The 19,688-nt window shown below is 45.7% G+C and overlaps 1 protein-coding gene across 1 annotated transcript in view; it reads left to right on the top strand.

Annotated features, from left to right (window-relative positions):
• Positions 1 to 18,290, top strand: part of LOC127585042 (calcium-binding mitochondrial carrier protein SCaMC-1-like) — a 33,584-nt gene extending 15,294 nt beyond the window's left edge. The window contains exons 4-10 of the mRNA XM_052042173.1: positions 3,901 to 4,012; positions 6,972 to 7,130; positions 7,901 to 8,050; positions 9,153 to 9,260; positions 10,791 to 10,958; positions 13,953 to 14,103; positions 15,831 to 18,290. Coding sequence (XP_051898133.1) covers positions 3,901 to 4,012; positions 6,972 to 7,130; positions 7,901 to 8,050; positions 9,153 to 9,260; positions 10,791 to 10,958; positions 13,953 to 14,103; positions 15,831 to 16,015 — 1,033 coding nt within the window. The 3' untranslated portion in view covers positions 16,016 to 18,290. The remainder of the gene's footprint in view (positions 1 to 3,900; positions 4,013 to 6,971; positions 7,131 to 7,900; positions 8,051 to 9,152; positions 9,261 to 10,790; positions 10,959 to 13,952; positions 14,104 to 15,830) is intronic.
• The last annotated feature ends 1,398 nt before the right edge of the window (positions 18,291 to 19,688 follow it).

The following is a 19,688-nucleotide window of genomic DNA, read 5'->3' as shown; positions in this document are numbered from 1 at the left end:
AGCAGCATTCCCTCTGACGGTGCAAATTGACCGTGCAGTGCATCATCCCTCATTCCTGCCACTCTGATGTCCCTCGGTACTGACACTTCAAACTTACACTGCTGGCTAACAATGGACCATCTCCAACCTTATTGCTTTCACAGTACCGTGCCTCAGACTGCATCAGTACTGTCCCTCTGGCAGTGTGGCACTCCCTCAGTACTCCCCCTCTGACAGTGCTGCAATCCCTCAATACTGCCCCTCTGACAGTGCGGCACTCCCTCAGTACTGCCCCTCTGACAGTGCAGCACTCCCTCTGTACTGCCCCTCTGTACTGCCCCTCTGACAGTGCGGCACTCCCTCAGCATTGTGCCTCCAGCAGTCTGTAAGTCTTTATCATCAGTTTTTGCTCCTGTGTTGAAAATGTAAAGGTGGGTTTATCTCTTGTCTCAGCATGATCACACAATCAAATATAACAGTCACAATTGCAGAAATGTTGTCAAGGTTACTGGATGAGAATTTGGACATGGGGAGGGGGGGTGAAAAACAATCTTCATTTAGTAGAAAGTGATTTTCTGGTTATAGCAATAGCGGTAGGTGAGGAGATATGGAAAGATATTTTCCTGGAACAGATGGACAAAGAAAAGTTAAAAGGATGGAGTAATCAGGCAAATCCAGATGAAGACATAGGACTATATTGGACCAATGATACGAGTTGTTAATGGAACAAATCCTTCCAGGTGAAGCAGGAATTTTCTTGCACTTGTTTTTCCATTTTAATATCCTGAGTTCCCTGCTCTCAGTGTAGTCTCCTGAACATTGGAGAAGTCAAAGGCAGGCTGCCCTGGGTGGGCTTCCAGTTACCTATCGCATTAATTCTGCCTCCCACTCCAACTTTGATCTCGAGGTCTTTGGCATCATTTGTGGTTCCAACAAAAGTCAACACAAACTTGGAGAACAACCTTGTATTTTCCACGTAGACAAGTTACATTCCTCAGTGCCCAAAAGTTGAATTCAACTACTTCCAATAAAGGGAGGAACAGCACCTCATTTTCCATCTTGGAACCTTGCAGCCTAACGACATGAATATTGAATTCTCTCACTTTAGGTAATCCCCACCCTCTTCCCCACAAACCACTGCCCCCCCCCACCATGCTTCTTCTCTTCATCCCTTTCCTAGCCCTTTTTTTTCCTTTCTCTCCTTACCTGTGACCCATCCCCTGGTGGATCTGCTCTCCCCTCCTCCCCCGCACCTGCCTATCACTGTCTCTTACCTGCATCTACCTATCACCACCTTGTGCCCACCCCGCCTCCCCTCTTCTGTCCACCTATCACTGCTCTGCTTTTCCCTCCTATATATTGGGCTTCCCCTTTTCCTATCTTCAGTCCTGAAGAAGGGTCCTGACCTGAAACATTGACCGCCTGCTTTTCTCCATGGATGCTGCCTGGCCTGCTGAGTTCCTCCAGCATCATAGTGTTTTTCATCTAGATTCCAGCATCTGCAGTCCTTTGTTTCTCTATTTCCAATAACTTTCCAGTTTGTATTGGATTTGGCCTGTTCTTATGTAAGGGTCAGGCAGCATCTGTGGAGAGGGAGCCAGAGTTGATGCCTTTCATGTTAGTGGATCATCGTCCTGGGCTGGTAACTCTGTGTTTCTCTCCCCACAGATGTTGCTTGGCCTGCTTATTCTGGGAATTCCTGATCTTCTTTCAGATTTCCAGCATCTGCTGTTTTCATTTTGGTTAATGGAACAAGGTGACGTTAAATGTGGATGCAGAGTTGGGTGACCTAATGCATTGAGAAGACAGATTTCAGAGGAGATTCACACTGAATATTCTAGTGTTGGGAGCATGAAGTTTTGCTCATTGGATTAGATAAGGATTGTGAACACTGGTGGATAAGTTTATTATCTGAAGATCACAGAGCCAACTCTTTAAAAACTGCTAATGAGATGTTCCCAAAGTGTACACAATAACTGTCATGAGAAGAGGATTAACTTCTAGTTAACAGTGGCACAGCTGGTAGAGCTGCTGCCTCACAGCTCCAATAACCCGGGTGCAATCCTGACCTCCGGCGCTGTCTGTGTGGATTTTGCATGTTCTCCCTGTGACTATGTGGGTTTCCCCCGGGTGCTCCGGTTTCCTCCCACATCCCAAAGACGTGCGGGTTGGTTGGTTAATTGGCCGCTTTAAATTGCCCTGCTGTGTAGGTGGGTGGTAGAACCTGGGGGGAGTTGATGAGAACGTGGGGAGAAATAAATGGGATTAACGTAGGATTGTTGTAAGTGGGTACACGATGGTTGATGGAGACGGTGGGCCAAAGGGTTTGTTTCCGTGCTGTAGACTCTATGATTCTTTGTTGTCTTCGTCACTAGATTGGATGAAGATGACAAGCTGGGTTCTGTACAGAACACGTGCTCTATTTTCTCATGGTTCCTCAGAACAGCTAATGTCAGATTATGGTTCTCAATCTCATTCCTAGCTTTTTGACCACTTTAGGAAACCCATTTTACAACATTGTCCCAGTATAGATGGTGCGGCTGAGATATCATGAGAAGCATTGAAGAAACTAGTGTTGCAGAGGTGCTCAATGGGATAAAGATCGGCAAAGATCTTGCTGAACTACAGAATAATGACACGTTCCACTGTTTCTGGACTCCTGATGTGTAGAAGACTCAGAACAAGATGGAGATTATTGTGAGAGAGTGGAGGGGAGAGGAGGTGGGTGAGGCATGGAGACATAACAATAGGATGGAGTTTGTGTGTTAACTCCTGAAATTTGGAACGGGAATGCTGGAGTGATAGTTGGTCTGCAGGACAAAGGTATGTCATGCGAGAAAGGAGATAAAATCAGATGTGTACATGTAAAACTCTAAATTCCAGCGAGAGATCAGAATCTGGTTTATTATTACTTTATTATGATAATGTTGTCAAATTTGTTATTTTGCGGCAGCAGTACAGTGCAAGACATAAAAATTACTGTAAGTCACAAAAATAAATAACTAATGCAAAACAATGAGGTAGTGTTCATGGACCATTCAGAAACCTGATGGTGGAGGGGAAGAACCTGTTCCTAAAATGTTGAGTGTGGGTCTTCAGGCTCCTGTTCCTCCTCCCTGATGGTAGTAGCGCGAAGAGGGAATGTCCCAGGTGGTGAGGGTCCTTAATGATGGATGCTGCCTTCTTGACGCACCGCCTCTTGAAGGCGTCCTCAATGGTGGGGAGGGTTGTGCCTGCAATGGAGCTGGCTGAGTCGACAACCCTTTGCAGCCTCTTTTGATCCTGTGCATTGGAGCCACCATACCAGGCAGTGATGCAACCAGTCAGAATGCTCTCCACTGTACATCTATAGTAATTTGCATGAGTTTTTGGTGACAAATCTCTTCAAACTCTTCATGAAGTAGGGGTGTACGGGGTAGTATTAAAGAGTTATCTGATTCTGAGTGTTTCCCAGAAGTTCACCGACCAGAGCCTGGACAAACAGCTCAATATCCTACTGAAATATGTCAAGAAGTGGCACCTCAAGTCCAGGTGTTTCTGTCAGAAGATCAAAGTGACTCACAAAAATGTGAATAGGTTAAATATGTAAATAAAGTGGATGCATTAATTGCTCTTCCTTCTCATATAGGGGAAAGCCGTGTGTGTGTAAATGTGTGACATGTAAATATATGACATGTATGTATGAGTCATGCACATGTAAGCAGTGTAGTTAGTTGAATGAATCAGCTGCATGTGTTCTAGCAATTCTCTGTGTCTCTTCATGTTTCTGTGTGTTGTGTGGGTATGAAGGAATGCACACACAAACACATTACATTGGGATGGGAGGGGGCAAGTTCACATTGGCTGCAGGGGATGCAGCCATTTTGTGAAGTGCTATGATTGACACTGAATCCTCTGCGGTTTCTCCTCTTTCTCACTCAGTATGGATAAGGATGGGACGATTACAGTGGACTGGACTGAATTTCGAGACCATTTCATCTTTAACCCGCTCTCCAAAATGGAGGAGATTGTGGAACACTGGAAACACTCGACGGTAAGCCCGATGCCCAGCACCGAGGATGCCACCAGATACTGCTGGCCAAGCAAGTTGGCAACCTTAATTATTTGCATTCCTGAGCATCTTAAGAAGCACCCCCTAGCTTATGCCATTGGTCATCTGGCACGCCCATCCTCACGTCCTGCTCCCTTGTTCCTGCCATTGGTTGTCTAACTTAACTGTGCATCCCTTGTGTACCATTGGTCACCTGGCACATCCATCCTCATGATGTCCTGCCCCTATGCTCCTGCCATTGGTCATCCAATCCTATGCATATTATTGATCACCTGACATGCCCATTCTCAGTGTCCCACCCCCATGTCCCATTCACCTTTCATTGGTCAGCTGACATGCCCATCAGGGTGTTGCTCCATTTTCCACATTCATTCAGAAAATGATTCTCCAATCATCACTCTCATTCCAGCATCACTAATTCTCAAATATTTTCAAAACCAACTAATGAAACCGACAAAAGACCCACACCTGTTTTTAGTATCCCAGTTGCTTCCCCTCTGGTACTTTGCTTGTATCAACGTCCTTGAAAATAATCTTTGATTCCTGAAGGCTTCATGCCCATCCTGGAGGTTTGGTGACTCTGCTGACGTCTGATCCAGAGGACCATATGGAATACCCAGTCACCACTTGTGTGGTCATTGATTCCACTTGCATTGATCTGACACAGGGAACATTACAAAGCAGATTTGTGAACGATCTCTCGTTCCATGAGCAACATATGACATCAATGTTACTTATTTCAACACAAGAGGAGGCCACTTGACCCACCAGGTCCATCCTAATTCCCCATTGGACTAATCCCATTAGTCCTCCTCTCTTATTTCCCTGTATCCCTGCATCCTATTCTCTCTCACACAAATGCCCCTTAATTCTTTTTGCCATGAACCAGCAATAAGGGGTAATTTACACTGGCCAATTAATTCACCTTGGGATGTGGGAGGAAACTACGACAGTTTATGGAGAGTGCATGCAAACTCCGCACAGACAGTGCCTGAGGTCAGGATCGAACCCAGGATCCTGGAACTGAGGCAGCAGCAATACTACTGCACCGCTGTGCTGCCCTACCTAGCTGAGCTTTAGAAGACCCAAGGTAAACCAAAGACACAGACTGAGCCAGCATTGACCAGCTTTGACATCATTATGGAAGAGGAAGTCCTTTTCTTGGCAAATCACAGAGCTTGGCTTGCAGGTTGGCCCCTGAGCTTGAACTATCCTGTATTTTGATTGGGTGTGAAGACATGGAAGGATGGTGGGGTTGGGGAGGGTGGAGGGTAAAACATGAAGTTAAACATCTTGCATGTTTTTATGAAATAAAGTAGTCTCATGAAGATGGTGGAAATCTGAAGTACTTAAAAACAAACAGAAAATGCATCTGTGGGGTGAGAAACAGAGTTAATATCTCAGGTCGATCTGTTGGACGGTGATGAGGTGCAGAACCAGGTCCCAGTGACTCCCGGCCGAGGAGTCAGCTGGCCCTAACTTGTGAGTGCTCAGCTGAGCACGGTGGTGCAACTGACAGAGCCGCTGCCTCACAGCTCCAGCGACCGGGGTTCAATCCTGACCTCGGGTGCTGTCTGTGTGGAGTTTTCACATTCTCTCTGTACTCCGGTTTCCTCCCATATCCCAAAGATGTGTGTGTCTATTGGTTAATCGGCCGTTGTAAATTGCCCCTAGTGAGCAGGCGAGAGCTAGAATCCGGGAACATGGGGACACTAGGTTTCGGGGAATATTAGTGGGGAATAGCATTGCTTTGTGAGCCAGAAATGGCCTCTTTCTATATTGAATGGAAATTTGGAGACCAGCCTCTGTTATGCAAACACTCAATGGAAAGGCTCACATGTAAATAAGCTACAGCCACTGTGCTGTACTTGAGGCTGCTAGTCACGGCTAACCATACTGTAATTCCATCTTCTCACCTTTCTCCACATCCTTACAGTCTTTGCCTCATGGAGATCTCCCCATTCTGGGGTTAAAATCCATCACAGTCTCTGGCAGAAGGAGCTCCAGATTTGGAATTGCCGACAGTTTTCATTCCTTGGGTCATAAAGACAAAGGGGACAGTTGTATTTCTATGCCACCTTTTACATTCCTTTCAGGACATCCCAAATCTTTCATTGCCAGTGAAGTACACAGGAAACGTGGCAGCAATTTTGCACAAAGCAGGATCCTACAAACAGCAATGTGAGCCATGCCAGGTAATGCATTTTTAGTGAAGTTGAGTGAAGGATAAGTACGGAGCAAAACAGCAAGAAGAACTCCCCTAGTCTTCTCTAAAGTAGTGCATTGGGATCTCTCACGTCCACCCAAGAGAGTGAGCGGGGATTCTCTTTCACGTTATGGAACATAGAACAGCACAGCATAGGAACAGGCCCCTCAGCCCACAAAGTCTGTGTGAGCATGAGAACAAATTAAACTGATCCCATCTGCCTTCATGTGATCCATATCCCCTCCATTCCCTGCGTGTTCATGTACCTGTCTAATGTGTGCAAGACCACACCTCTGACAGTATAGCATTCCCTCAGTACTGCCCTGGAGCGCTAGCCTGGACTTCTGTGTTCAGGCCTCCAAGTGTCGGACTTGAACCACCAACCTCCTGACTCAGAAGTGAGAGTTCAGAGCTCACAGTCCATGTTTCTACTTCAGAGTTGTGACTGCCTGATACCTCAACACTCAACCAACTCAGGAGACACAAGAGACTGCAGATGCTGTAATCTGGAGCAATAAACAATCTGCTGGAGGAACTCAGCGGGTCGAGCAGCATCTGTGGGAGGAAAGGAATTGTCGACGTTTTGGGTCGAAACCCTGCATCAGGAATTCCTTTCCCCCACAGATGCTGCTCAACCCACTGAGTTCCTCCAGCAGATTGTTTGTTACTCAACCAACTCAAGCCCTTCAAATAGAAAGATGCCTTTACCTAAACTCTGCAAACCTTGGGTTGCAGTTCTTGGACATCGGGGAGTCCTTGACCATTGTGGACGAATTCTCAGAGACGGAAAGACTGACTGGGACCTGGTGGAGGCAACTACTGGCAGGAGCGATTGCCGGCGCAGTGTCACGCACCTGCACCGCACCCCTGGACCGGCTGAAGATCTACATGCAGGTGAAGTGGGGTCAGTGGTGGGAAAGGATCCAGAGGCAAGGTGGTGTCCTGGTGACCTTTGGGCAGACACAGTGACCCACACTGGGAATGGTAACCTTGAGGTATGATCCACAGCCAGTGACCTTGAGCCAGTGTGATGGGAAGTGGCTGTTCTAGATTCATTGATCTGGGACAAATGATCTAATGATCTGGGGCTAGTGATGTGTAGCCAGTGATAGAACTGGTGATCTGGAGTCAATGATCTGGAGCTGGTGACCTGCAGCCAGTAATCCAGAGCTAGTGATGTGTAGCCAATAATCGAGTGCTGGTGATGTGGAACTGATTATCAGTAATCCGGAGCTGGTAAGCAGGAGCCAGTGATTGCTTGTAAGTGACTGTCTGATTCCAATGATCTGTGGATGTTCCAGAGTTGTTGATGCAGCTGTGTTGATCTGGATCCATTTACCTACCGGAGATTGGGTTATGGAAATCTGGACCCCACCATCAGCATGGATCGAGTAATCTGGATTTGATGGTCTAGATCCTATGATGTGAATCTGATGATGTGGATGCTGTGATGTGGATCCAGTCATCTGAATCTGCCAGTCTCAATCCTGTGATCTGGCTCATCATCTCTGTCCTTTCCCGGTGCAGTAACTCTTGACACCAGGGTATGTTGGGCACTCACCTTTGGCTCAGCTCCCGCCTGGTCAACACGTTGGATATGCTCGCTCCAGAGTACAGGAATGTGCGTCACACTGGCTGAGGATCGGTTACTGTCTTCCCTCCAGGTCTTTGCAGCTAAGCGGAAGTTGAACCTAGCTGGGATTTGGAAGATGATGGTGACGGAGGGAGGATACTTATCCCTGTGGCGAGGAAACGGGGTGAATGTGCTGAAAATTACCCCGGAGACTGGCATCAAGTTCATGGCTTATGAACAGGTACCGAGGGGTTTGAGAGGGTGGAGGCTCAGGAGGGGGGAGAGGAAGGGGAAGGGCGATGCAGTGGGCTGGGAGAAGGAGGGGAGGGTACTGGGGTAGGGGAGGATAGACTGAGTGAGACGTGGCATACAGAGGATGGGTGAAGGGGAGGAGGAGGAATAATGGGGTGTGTAAGGTGCAGGCGTGGAAGGGTGTGTGGGGAATACAAAGAGGGACAGGGGAAGGGGAGCAGTGGGAGTGAGAGAGGCAGAGGGATGGTGGGGAGAGGAACATGCAAAGTAATTTCACCTTGAGATCTTTCCGTCACATAAATATAGTTCATATTTCATAAATCATAAAAAGAAGTGATTGTTCATTTGGTGAGATCTGTAAGCATTTTGCTTCTGAGGCCCCTTACAGAGGGACTCTTACAGTGCCAGCTGTTAATTCAGTAGATTTCACTGTCAACACTGAGTCAGTGGGTAGTGCTTCAAGTCCCAGTCCAGAGACGGGACCATAAACATCCAGGCCAAGGCCGCAGTGTAACTGTAAGGCTGCCAGAGCTGCTGTCTGTCAGATGAGACATGAACAGACGGCCTCATTTGCTCTCTCGATGGGGGTGGGGGGGGGGGTAGGTAGGAAGGGGACATAAAGCAATCCCATGGTCCTGTTTAGAAGGAAGGGAGATTTCCTGGGTGCCTCGGGGCCAACATTTGGGGCTTGACAAAGCAGTTGTTTGTGTCATGATCCCATTACTGCTTGTGGGCTCTTTCTGTGCATATGTTGGCTGCTGCATTTCCTGGATCGCAGCAGGAGCTACACTTCAAGTGTACTTACTGTAAAGGAAACCTGGACACCCTGAGTTTCCCAGGGGCTTCAAGGCTGCAGGTCAATGTGTAATCAATGCACCCACCAGTTTCCGCTGGTCAGGTCAAAATATTTCACAAAAGCCCTTGAGAAGAAAGAAGATGATATAGGAGACAACCTGGCCCATCCAGCTGTGATGGCCCTCTGAAAGAATGCTCCACTAAGTCCCACTATTCTTTCCCTTGTATTCCAACTGAGTGAATTTTTTTAAAGTGGCATCATGCAGATAGCCTTTCTTTTTTACAATCTCAAACAGTATAAGAAGATCTTCCTTGTCCAGAAGTCTACACTGGAGGTGTACGAACGCTTTCTTGCGGGATCTCTTGCTGGCATCACCAGCCAGACACTCATCTTCCCAATGGAGGTAAGAAGTCGATGCACATGTGACTAATAAAGATATCTTAACTTATCTTAAATTGGCGGTTCTAGGGCTTGAGGAACTAAGTTCAGTAAAACTCCGATAATCTTTCATCCAACCATGCAGAAATCCTGATGGTCAGCATCTGGCCCACCAGGTAATGTTTTCTAGACATTGCTTAGGCCACGTTTGGAGTACTGTGTGCAGTTCTGATCACCACATTACGGGAAGGATGTGGAGGCTTTGGAGAGGGTACAGAATAGGTTCACCAGGATGCTGCCTGGATTAGAGAGTATTAGCTATAATTAGGGGTTGGACAAATTTGGGTTGTTTTCTCTGAAGTGTCAGAGGCTGAGCAGTTTATAAAATTATGAAAGGCGTAGATAGGGGAGATAGAGTTTCTTTCCCAGAGTAGAAATGTCAAATGTGGGAGCACATAGCTTTAAGGCGTGAGGGGGAAGTTTAAAGGAGAGGAGCAGGGTAAGTTTTTTACACAGACAGAAACGGACTGCCAGGGTGGTGGTGGAAGCAGACATGGTAGTGGTGTTTAAGAGGCATTTAGACAGTTTCATGAACATGCAGGGAATGGAGGGATATCGATCGTGTGTAGGCAGATAGGTTTAGTTTAATTTGGCGTCATGATAGGCACAATGCTGTACTGTTTTGTGTTTTATGTGATTGAGATTATCAGGAGCCCTGGTTCCTGCGTTCCCTTTAAACTTTCTTCACTGGGATATTTATTATAATATCGCGTAACATTTAAAATAAAAACCAAATTAAAATGTGTTGGGATATTAATATTGAATAACATGCATTAGTTTGGAAAACTTGCTAATCTGGCACTACTAAAGTCCCAAGTGTACCGGATTATCGGAGTTCTACTGTTACCAGGAGTGACCATGTAGAGAGATGTAGCACAGAAACAGGCCCTTCGGCCCACCAAATCTGTGCTGACCACCAAACACCTATTTACATGAATCCTACATGAATCCCATTTATTCTCCCCATTTCCATCAACTCCAAGATTCTCCAAGTCACCTACAGACTAGGGGCAATTTACAGCGGCCAAATAACTTACTAACTCGCACGGCTTTGGGATGTGGGAGGAAACCCGAGCACCCAGAGGAAACTCACGTGGTCACAGGGAGCACATGCAAACTCCACACAGTATCAGAGGGTCAGGATTGAACCCAGGTCACTGGAGCTGTGAGGCAGCAGCTCTGCAACTGCTCCACTGTGCCATTCTAAACTTGGCGTGTCATTCCTGGAGCTCAGAAGGTTAAGAGTTGATTCAATTGAGGTTTTTTTGAACAGAATTGGTAAATCAATAGAGTATGAGAGGTACCAGTCAAAGAGACATTAGAATTCGGGAAAAGGGAACAGAGCTTTAAGTTAAGGGCAGAACGTCCATAACAGAAGTTAGGACGTGACAAGATCATGAAAGGTGTGACAGAAACGCATGTCTTCCTAAGGTTATTCCTGAACCCTGTTTTCTTAACCTACCGAAGTTCTTACTGTAAATGTTTACTTGTTTAGGTTCTGAAGATCAGGATGGGCCTTGGAAAGAGTGGTCAGTATATGGGAATCTTCCACTGCGCTCAGAATATGATGAGGACTGAAGGGCTTCGTGCTTTTTTCAAAGGCTATGTCCCAAATACTATTGGCATCATTCCTTATGCTGGGATTGATCTTGCTGTCTATGAGGTAAGTCTCAGAAGAAAAGACACATTGAGGCAGTTGTGTGACCCATGAGCTTGAGTCTTCTTAATGTATATGCTGGAGGCTCAATGATCTCAGCTGCACTGAACAATGTCAGCAGACAAACACCAACATTGGCTCCTTTCACCATCAGCAGAGATCGAAAATAGTGTCTATGCAGACTTTGGGAATTAATGAATTTTCATTGTGATTGTTGCCTAGAATTCAGATGAGTTGGGCCAAAGGTCCTGTTTCTGTGCTTGTATGACTCTATGACTCTAATTCAGATTACGTGGCACTGTTCATTTCGAAATGGCACAGTCAAAAAAAACTTAGATGAAGTGAAATGCAATAACAACAATTTTCAGGTTGTTTCACCTCACCCTGAACAGCGACTTTCTGCCACGTGCACTTCATGTATATGATGTACTTTTGGCACTGGATGTGCATCAAATGATGTCAGAAGGGACACAAGAAACGGCAGGTGCTGGAATCAGGAGTAAAAAATGCGCTGCTGGAGGCACTCAGCAGGTCAGGCAGTCCAGATGAAGGGTCTTGACCCGAAATGTTGCCTTTCCATTTCCTTCCACAGATGCTGCCTGACCTGCTGAGCTCTTCCAGCAGTTCGCGTTTTGCATCAAATGATGTTACTCTTTGTTGCCAGGGAAATGAGTCCACCTTACCCTGGGAGCGCCAATTGTTGTTCAGTTCTGGGACAACTATAGCTTCATGGCGCATGATGTGAAGTGGAACCTCACTAAGGTCAGTCCCATATTTATTTTCTATCCTCTAGCCTTCCCCCATCCCATCACAGTACTGGTCCCCATCTACTGCTTCCCAGTTCTCAGTAAGCTGATCCCCTGACTATGGACCTCTAAGTTTCCTTAAGCCTCCATTCTCCATGATCCCATCCCTCCCACTTCCCCTCCCCACTCATCCCACCAGGATCAGCAGCTTGACAAGGACCACTCACCCTACAGCCACTGACCACCAACCTCCACGGGCTCCTCAAATGAACACCAACCACCTCATTTGGACCTCTGACTATCAATTCGCTCTTTCCCCCTCGACCACCAGTACCCCCACTCACCCTGTTCCTATCTCCCAGAAGCAGCCTCAGCCGCAACAGGTACATTTCAGGCTGTTGCTTTCATTGCGCGATGCACACATTTCTTTCCCCATGTTGTCTGTGGCTCCTTCGCCATTCACTTCAATTCAGTGTCCTACTGTTACCAGTTGGAAACTCCTTACCTGCCCCGGCTGATTTGAATGCATCAGTTTGGAGCCATGTTGTTCCTGTGGTGGTTTGTGGCTATATTCCCTCACTGAGCTTGCGGGCTCGTAGTTTTCACAGAAAAATGTTTCATACCGCAAGATGCGAGGCCATAAAATGAGTGGGGGGATGTGAAGGAGTTTAGGGTGAACTGGGGCTGATTTCACAGCTCCATAATGCAGCAAAGACACTTTGTTGTTTTGATGGAGGCACATTTTGGTCACATGTGATCCTGAAAATACCGGGTGAAGTCCTTGATTCCCATCTGATGCGATCAGAAGTGGAATGTCATCATTAGAATGTAAAACAACACAGGGAATTGGAGCAGGAGAAGGCTGTTCAGCACCTGGCTAACTTCAATAGGATCATGACTGATCCTGTACTGTCTACCTTCCTGTTGATCCCCACTTCCCCTGAATCTGTTAGCGCCCAAAAATCTCTCAGTTTCAGCCTTGAACACACCCAGTGACTGAGCTTCCACAGTCCTTTGGGATCGGGAATCCCAAAGATTCACAAACCTCCACATGAAGAAATTTCCCCTTATCTCAGTCCTAAATGTTTGATCCCTAATCCTGAGACCATTCCCTCATTCTAGGCTCCCTAATGTGAGGAAGCAGCCTCCTGGACAGTATCCTGTCAAACCTCTCAAGACCTTATGACCGAATGAGAACACCTCTCTTCCTTCCAATGAGAATCAGACAATATTCCTGACTGACCTGTCTCAGGAACAAAAGTAGTGACTATATACTGCACTGTCTCTGGAGCAGGTATATACTTTAGGTACAGGGAGCAAAGCTGCACACAGTAATCTAAGAGTGATCTTACCATAACTCTTATAAAAGTGCAGCATAGACGTCCTTCATCCTGTGTAGGTGGAGGGAGGTTAGCAATTAGCTGCCTCAAGATTGTAGATTATTTCTGCAATGTTAGGAGGAAGAGTAAGTATCATGGTTTGCCTGCTTCTGTCTGATTCCTGGTTACAAAGGAACCCTGAGGGAACAGATGCTGTTCCCCACCTTGAAAATATTGAGGAAAAGGCACCACAAGAAATCCCAGCTGGAGCCCTGTCTGGCAGTTCAGGATAGAATGAGCAGTGAGGCGTGGCTCTGAGATTAGTGGAGAGGCACCCAGGCTTAATCGATGTTGTATGTTGTTACACAGTCCCAGCTGGGGAAAGAGAAAGGAGAACAGAAACCCTGAAGCAGGGAGAGAGAGCAAGACACACACTTGTGTGTGTGTGTGTGTGTGTGTGTGTGTGTGTGTGTGTGTGTGTGTGTGTGTGTGTGTGTGTGTGTGTGTGTGTGTGTGTGAGTGTGTGTGTATATATATATATATATCTGGCCTCCTGTGTTTGAATGCCGCATAACATTCTCTCGCTTTGCTGCTGAGTTGTTTATTTATTGTGTGTCACTGTTCATTCATTACCTCAATTTACGTATACTGATACTTGTCACAAGCACCTGGGTACCAGAACAAAACACGCAACCCAGCTTTTGAAAGGTTGGTTCCAGCTGTCCCAGTGACTCTTTCTACAGAGCATCCCATGAAGTTTTCCCTCGCCTGCCAGCACTTTGAGGTCAAGGTGCTGACAGTGCATGTTTGTCACAATGGGATCCAGGAGGTTGAGGGAGCAGAAGCCCTGGTTTCCGTTAGTTGTGGTGACTCTAGACATTCCTCAGCGATGCCAAGCACTGCACACTCATATGTTTTCTCTCATTCAATGCCAGAGTGTGAAGAATCTGTACTTACAAAATTACGGACAGGAAAGAACCGACCCAGGAGTCTTTGCCCTTCTTGGCTGTGGCACCATCTCCAGTATCTGTGGTCAACTGGCAAGCTACCCATTGGCACTCATTCGCACCAGGATGCAAGCTCAAGGTGTGAACTCGGGCCACCATGCATGGACTTGGACAACATCACCATCACAGTTTGCTGGGGAGCTCGGAGACAAAGGGTCTGAGCTTCTCATCACAGTCTGTATTCACTGATACCGGGGAGTGAGGGAGTAAAATCAAGGAGATGGAGAGTTATCCCAGACCTATTGCAGACAGATAGTCTTCATCTTCCTCGCCCATCCTTTGGGATTGTATGACTTAATTATACTCTGGTTTTGTGGGTTCTGAGACAGCTAATGAGGTCAGTGTGGGAATCACAGACTCCTACACCAATGGGGCAAGTGGTTCCTGAAGAGGGAGGCGGGTGGGTAGATTGTGGGGTAGGTTCACTACTTCCGCTGCTTCCACATGGCTTCCGTGTGCTCCTGCGGCACAGCCTTGAGATTTTCAATATCGTCCCAAATGCTCCTTCTCTCCATGGGCCAGAGATTCCCAGGAGTCAGAGCAAATGTTGCACTACTTCAAGAAATCTTTGAGCACATCCTTGTATCTTTTTCTCTGCCTGCCTGGTAATTCCCACCTGTTACAGAGCTCTGATAGAGCATCTGTTTCGGGAATCAGATGCCAGGCAGGCAAACAACATGGCCAGCCCAATGTAATGGATTGAAAGTAAGCAATAGCTGGGGATATTAGCTTGAGAGACGATACTGATGTTGGTTTGCAGTGAATTGGGAGGGTTTTGTGAAGACATTGTTGGTGATATTTTTTCCCAGTGCCTTGAGATCCTGCTCCAGATGTCCGAAGCACATTGGACAGGAGGGATCACTGATGCCCAGCAGACCATAAATTTTGTGCCAGTTTTGAGGTCCTGATCTTCAGATATTCTTTTCCCCAATTGACCAAAGGCTGTACTGGCAAACTAAAGGCTGCAGTGAATTTCATCACCGTTGTCTGCTTTTCCTGAGAGGTGGCTCCTGAGATACGGAACCTTAATGCGATGTGGGTGTGGGTGCAGGGTGGGGCTGCAGGCAGGTTGGTAGAGAACCTTGTAGATGCTGAGCATAGGTTCCATTCTCCCGTATGCCTCAGTGTAGGAGGCAATGGGGTCTTGGAGCTTGGTCTCCAGGCATGTACAAACACAGCATTGTCTGCATATTGCAGTTCAACTACAAAGGTTTGGGTAACTTTGGTTCTGGGGTGTAGTTGCCGTAGATTAAACATTAATTTCCCGTTAGTTCTGGAGATTAGTTCTGGAGGCAAAAAAAATGGAGAGAAGTGTTGGGGAAATGACACAGCCACATTCGACACAGGTCTTCACTGAGATTGCTTAGTATCACGGCTTGTATACTGTTGTAGAATAAACACAAGATGGAGACACATTTCCGTGGGGAGCTAAGTGTGAGGAGGCAGTACCCTGGAACAGAAATTGGAGGTGCCCTGGGTACAGAGACTGATCATGTCCAAGGAGCAGAGGCTGAAGGCGATCTGGGAGCTGGAAGTGGAGACAACAATGTCAAAGAGCAGGGAGTGAGAGTGTCTGGGGAGCAGAGAGTGACAGTGTCCTGAGAAGAGAGAGTGAGAGTGTCCAAGGAACAGACTGTCATTGTGCTGGGAGCAGAGAGTGACAGCATCCTGAGAGGAGAGTGTGGCAGTATTCGGGGAGCAGAGAGTGAGAGTGTTCAGGGAGCAGAGTGTGAGAGTGTCCAGGGAGCAGAGCGTGGCAGGGTCCAGGGTGCAGAGACTAACGGTGTCCATCTTTCCTTTCTGCAGCTGTTGTCAAAGGGGAGCCCGAACTGAACATGTTACAGCAATTTGGCAGAATAGTGCGAGGGGAGGGCTGGTTTGGCCTCTACCGAGGGATGGCACCCAACTTCATGAAGGTGGTGCCTGCTGTCAGCATCAGCTATGTCGTGTACGAACACATGAAATTCTTTCTGGGTGTCACCTCAAAGTAACTGGTTTCCTGGAATGATTCTCATCCTCATTCTTTCCTGCATCGTCTCCAGACAAAGAAACTGCAGTTTAAGGGAAACATTGACCCAGCAGAGCTCAGGAAGAATTCACTCTTTGATCCTCAATGGTCGATCCCAATCTTTCTTCCACTTCCAAGTCAGTTCCAGATAAGCGAAATGGCCTTAGGTCTGCTCAAGGTATTCTTGTAGCACCGGAGCATCTCCCCAATCCTGTCCCCATACAAACATTTTGCAGTGGGATTTATTAAGTTATTTCCACAGAAGATTCGCTATGGCAAAAATAAAAGAGATGAGGAGAGATTGACAATGGGATTCTGCGCACCATGCATCCTTTAAGATACAGATTGTTTCCCACACTGCATGTTTCCACTTCATTTGGATAGCTTGATAATGCATGAGGTATCTTTTGCTGAATGTAATGTCAAAACACTGTATGTATATAATAATAGTGTTAATAATTTAGTAAATGCATTTGTTCCAAATCTCTCACTGCTCTACCGAGTCTGTGGGACTGTGGACTTGGTGTGAATCATTTCCCAGACTTCCAGTTTCTAACCTCTTTGAGGTCCTCTCTGCTGTGATGCTCCTCGGACATCAAACATCTGTTGTGAAATTTCACAGCAACACTTTACATTAATGTGAAGCCTTTCCTGAAGCAAGATCAATCCAAGGCACTTCACAGGACTGTTACCAAACAAAAATCGACACCATGGAGATCAGGATGGGTGACCAAAAGCCAGGAGCATCTTAATAAGTCTATTGAAAGAGGGAAGAGAGGCGGAGAAGTTTAAGGAGGGAATTCCAGAGCTCTGGGGCTCGGCAGCTGAGGTAATCTGGTGAAACTCTGTCCGGTTTTGGGTTGGAGTCAGGTATCAAGGGACAGTCAACAGACATCACCCAAACAACAGTGAAACTAAGGAAGTGACATTATCAGCATGCACAAGAGGTGATCATGTAATCTTCCCTGCATGGCAACGGGTCATCAGTGGCAGAGACTGCACCACGGGGTTAGCCTACTGAACTTGGTTGGGATTTCAACAGGTTCACTAGTGAGCAGCCTGCGGTACGCACTGTGGCTGCAAGTTAATAGTGAGGCAGAGCCAATTGTACAATCCAACCTAACAATTCAATCTCCAAAGTTCTCTGAAATAGAGAATTCCAAAGATTCACAGCCTTCAGTGAGGACAAATTCCTCCTCATCACCAACTTAAATTGTTGACCTTTGTTCCTTAAACAATACCCCTAGTTATAGATGTCCCCAAGAGAAGACATATCCTTGCAGCATCTACCTTGATAATCTGTCTCAGAATTATGTGCTTCAACAGAATTATTTCTTAATATCGGTGAATAGAGGCCCAATCTGCCTAATCTTTTCTCTTTATGAACTTCTTCATTTCAGGAATCAACCTAGAGTACTCTGAACTGCCTCCAATGTAAACCTATCTCTCCTTCAATAAGACCAAATCTGTACTCCAAGTGTCATCTCACCAATACAATTGATCTCTTCTAAGTTATTCATACAGATCATAAATAGTTGAGACCCAGCAGATCATTGTGGCACCCCACTACTTCCAGCTTGTCAACCTGGAAATGACCTTTTCTTGTCAACTCTGTTGTCTATGAGTTAAATATTCTGTTCACGTTCATGAATTACTCCCAATGCGACGAGCTCAGATCTTGTGTGGAAACCTTTCATGTTGCACCTTAATGAATGTCTTATGGAAATCTAAATATACTATCTTCTGTTTTTTCTTCATCCAATATGCTCATTACTTCCTCAAAAAACTCCAATAAAATTGTTTAACACAATTTTCCTTTCATAAAAGCATCTTATGGAGTCATACAGCAGAGCAACAGGTCCTTTGGCCCATTGTGTCTGCACCGATCATCGAACACCCGTGTACGGTAATCCAATACTAGTCCCATTTTATTCTCCCTACACTCTTATCATTTCCTCCCAGGTTCTACCACTTATGTGCACACAGAGGGAAATTTACAATTGCCAATTAACCTATCAATCTACATAACTTTGGAATGTGAGAGGAATTGGAGCACCGGGAGGAAACTCATGCTGTCACTGGGAGAACGTGTAAACTCCACATGGACATCACTGGAGGTCAGGATTGAACCTGGGTCATGAGAGCTGTGAGGCAATGATTATACTTGCCACCACCGTTCCACCTATGCTTGATTCTGCTTGATTGTCTTATGATTCTTTAAATGTCTTGCTGAATAAAGGATTCCAGCATTTTCCCAATGACAGATATTAGGCTAACGGGCCTTGAGTTTCCTTCTTTCTATCTCACTCCTTTCTTAAATAGGGGTGTTGTATTTACAGTTTTCCAATTTGCTGGGAGTTCCCATAAATGAAAGAAGTTCAGAAGACCACAACTGATGCATCAACTAAATGTGTAGCCACTTCTCTTAAACCCTGGGATGCAAGTCATCAGGTCCAGGGGACATGCTACCCTTCTTGTCACATTAGTTTACCTAGTACTTTTTCTCTAAAATATTTTTTCTAAGCTTCTCCCTTTTAATTTTCTACCATTTTAGGAATAGTTTTAGTATCTTCTATCATGAAGCTGGATATAAAATATTTGTCCAAAATCTCTGCCGTGTCCTTACTTTCCAATATTAATTCCCCAATCTTATTTTTTATTTTTTTAAATTTTTATTTACAGCGTGGTAACAGGTCCTTCCGGCCCAATGAGTCCGCGCCGCCCATTTTAAACCCAAATTTAACCTACCTGTACGTCTTTGCAATGTGGGAGGAAACTGGAGCACCTGGAGGAAACCCACGCAGACATGGGAGAACATACAAACTCCTTACAGACAGCGATGGGAATCGAACCCCGATTGCTGGCTCTGTAATAGCGTCGCGCTAACCGTGCTAATCTCATTTTGCAAGGATCCAACATTTACTCTGGCTTCTTTCTTCCCTTTTATCTCCTTGTAGAACCTCTCATTTTCTGTTTTTATATTGCTGTTTTGCTCTCATAATCTATTCTCACTCATTTGTTTTCATCATCCTTCATTGGATCCTGAAATTTTCCAAATCTTCTGGCCTACTGTTAATTTTCACAACATCATATGCCTTGTCTTTTAATTTGATACCAAACTTCTTTAGTTAGCCTCAGGTCAATCAACTTTTGGACATCCATATTTCCCAATCTTTATGGAGAATATTTTCTTAAATGTCTGATGTCTGTTACACTCTATTTATTGCCTTACTTTTTAATCTTGTTTCCCAGTCCACTCAGCCATCTCCCTTTGTAATTGCCTTAATTTAAACTGAAGACATCAGTTTCAGACCTAAGTTTCTCCTCTCAAACAGAATATGAAATTTTTTCATGTTATGATCACAGTTCTCCAGAAGATACATGACAATGGGACCATTAATTAATCCTGATTCATTACACATGACCAGATTTAAAATAGCATGTTTCCAGGTAGGTTCTGCAACAAATTAATCTAAGAAACTGTTCTGATTGCATTCCACAAACCTCAAGACTACCTTTGCGAATTTAATTTGTACAATCTAAATCAAGATTAAGATTGCATACATTAACTGCAGTCCCTTTCCTACAATGTTCTCAATATATTTTTGATTTATATTCTGCCTTTCTAAATATCTACAGTTAGGGGGCCTGTAGAC

This window comes from Pristis pectinata, chromosome 31 (assembly GCF_009764475.1).
Source record: "Pristis pectinata isolate sPriPec2 chromosome 31, sPriPec2.1.pri, whole genome shotgun sequence".
Taxonomy (NCBI): domain Eukaryota; kingdom Metazoa; phylum Chordata; class Chondrichthyes; order Rhinopristiformes; family Pristidae; genus Pristis; species Pristis pectinata.
The sequence above is the reverse complement of the archived record's forward strand: the minus strand, read 5'-3'. Positions and strand labels throughout refer to the sequence as shown.